Source organism: Populus trichocarpa, chromosome 14 (assembly GCF_000002775.5).
Source record: "Populus trichocarpa isolate Nisqually-1 chromosome 14, P.trichocarpa_v4.1, whole genome shotgun sequence".
NCBI lineage: Eukaryota > Viridiplantae > Streptophyta > Magnoliopsida > Malpighiales > Salicaceae > Populus > Populus trichocarpa.
Genome location: NC_037298.2, coordinates 11,957,429 through 11,959,921, shown reverse-complemented (window position 1 = coordinate 11,959,921; position 2,493 = coordinate 11,957,429). Strand labels below are relative to the sequence as shown.

Genomic DNA, 2,493 nt, shown 5'->3' with positions numbered 1-2,493 from the left:
TTCATTTGCCTATGAACCCTTACACCAAGGGAGATAGAATGGGTTGGTTGCTTTGAGATCTTTATCATCCATTTCACGTAGATTTTTTTTTCTCTTGTTAAATTGGTCAGTCTTTTGTCCTCGAAGATTTTCCATTGATGGAGGAGCATTAGCCGCCCAAATATATATATATATATAGACTAGACATGTGGCTTGTATTTTACTCTCAGAAGCATCCAATCAACAAGATCCTTCAATTCCACATGGCAAAAGAGTAGCGGTAGCCTATATTTTCTTCAAAACAATCAACATGCAAATCCACATCCAATCTTGTAACCAATAGGACACTAGCGACGTGTAAATTTCCTAATCCACAACATCTTCTCATTTCTTATTTAACTTTCGTCTTTCTGCCTTGATCATCGTATATCCTACTCGGGCAACCTAGATACAGTAAAAGTAAAGAAGAAGAAGAAGAAGAAGAAGAAGAAGAAGAAGAAAAGAGGGTCATGGCAACCTCTGCAATCCAACAATCTGCATTTGCTGGCCAGACCGCTTTGAAGCAGTCAAATGAGCTTGTCCGTAAGGTTGGTTCCTCTGGTGATGGTCGTATTACCATGCGCAGGACTGTCAAAAGTGCTCCACAAAGCATATGGTAATGTTTCTGGTCTCTAGCTATAGTAAGTAATATCAGTTTTACTAGTTTTTACAAATCAATAACAGCACAGCACCTCTTTGAATTTTTCTCTTAGTTTCGAAAGAGAGAAAATAAAATATACCTGAGTCATTCTTAGTTTCTTGAAGTTGTCTTTGGTTTCTGATTTCTCGTCTTCTAAATTAAAAAAAAAGAAAGATTTCTCATCCATTGCTTGCTTCCAAGTTTCTTAGCAGTGCACCTAGCAGCATTGAGCATTGTAGCTGTGTATTCACTAGCTTGCTAACTTATACTTTTAGCGCATTGTTCATCAAGAAAGATTTATTTGAATGGTGGAAAGTAATTGCAAATGAATGCTGGGAAAAGTGAGTACAAAAAGCATGATCTCTCAACTCTGATAATTTATCTTTATGGCACTATCATTTGGAGGGAAATTTCCCCCAAGAAATCCTTAGTCTGGAGAAAGGGGACTGCTAGAGTGAAGTTTAGGAAGATGTTCACCAACACATTTTACAGCTTGTTCTAAAATCTGCATTTTAGGTTCATTTAATTGCAATAAAAAGCTGACCATATGATTGTGATCATAAAACAGGTATGGCCCAGACCGCCCAAAGTACTTGGGTCCATTCTCTGAGCAAACTCCATCATACCTGACCGGTGAATTCCCTGGTGATTATGGATGGGACACAGCTGGTTTGTCTGCAGACCCTGAGACATTTGCCAAAAACCGTGAGCTTGAGGTGATCCATAGCAGATGGGCCATGCTTGGTGCACTCGGATGTGTCTTCCCCGAAATTCTTGCCAAGAATGGTGTCAAGTTCGGCGAGTCAGTTTGGTTCAAGGCTGGATCTCAAATCTTTTCAGAGGGTGGCCTTGATTATCTTGGCAACCCCAATCTCATTCATGCTCAGAGCATCCTCGCAATCTGGGCTTCCCAGGTTGTGCTCATGGGATTCGTTGAAGGGTACAGAGTTGGAGGAGGACCACTTGGCGAAGGACTTGACCCCATCTATCCTGGTGGTGCCTTTGACCCACTTGGCCTCGCTGATGATCCTGATGCATTTGCAGAGTTGAAGGTGAAGGAGCTCAAGAACGGCCGCCTGGCAATGTTCTCAATGTTTGGATTCTTCGTTCAGGCCATTGTCACTGGAAAGGGACCTATAGAGAATCTTTTGGATCACCTTGCCGATCCAGTGGCCAACAATGCTTGGGCATATGCCACTAACTTCGTTCCTGGAAAATGAAGAAACTCAGATGTTTGCCTTGTAGATTGCAACATTACTTGATCCTTGTGTTTTTGTTGAAAACAACTTGTTATGGACTCCGCCAGTACTTGTGTTTTTAGTAGTGGAAGTGAAACTGCTTATATACATGGGAAGTTCTTTATCACCACGAATCCACTAAGAACATCAGACTCTTTTGTTCTTGGATCTACATTTTTGGTTGGATTGTGCCATAGACATGTTGCCCCCAGAATAGTTAGATCAATGTTTTAGACAAAACAACCACAAACAGTTCCATCACCGCCCAGTCTCTGATGGAACATGAAGGCTTGTAAACAGAAGTAAGCTTGTAAACCGTTTAAGTAAGCTGTCAAGGAGGTGGAATGAGGAAGCAGAGAAGCTTATTGATCTGCCTTGTGGATAACGAAGGGCAAAAGGAGAAGGGCTGGGCCTGGCACTACGTTATTTTTCAAAACTCTGTATCTTCAAGTTCAAAACTCAAAATTGGATGAAATTATTCTGTGAAGCAAATTTAGTGTATCGATAACGTTGAAAGAAAAATTGTGGAATGAACAAATATATGGAAGAATATATTATTGGGGGAGTTAGAAAAATGCAGGAAAATAAAAGTTTTAT

The 2,493-nt window shown here is 40.6% G+C and overlaps 1 protein-coding gene across 1 annotated transcript; it reads left to right on the top strand.

The window, feature by feature from the left end:
- The first annotated feature begins 395 nt into the window (after nucleotides 1–395).
- On the top strand, nucleotides 396–2,023 carry LOC7455996 (chlorophyll a-b binding protein 151, chloroplastic). The gene is made up of 2 exons (XM_024585033.2): nucleotides 396–634; nucleotides 1,227–2,023. The coding sequence occupies exons 1-2, from the start codon at nucleotides 489–491 to the stop codon at nucleotides 1,876–1,878; spliced, it is 798 nt and encodes a 265-aa protein (XP_024440801.2). The 5' UTR covers nucleotides 396–488; the 3' UTR covers nucleotides 1,879–2,023.
- The last annotated feature ends 470 nt before the right edge of the window (nucleotides 2,024–2,493 follow it).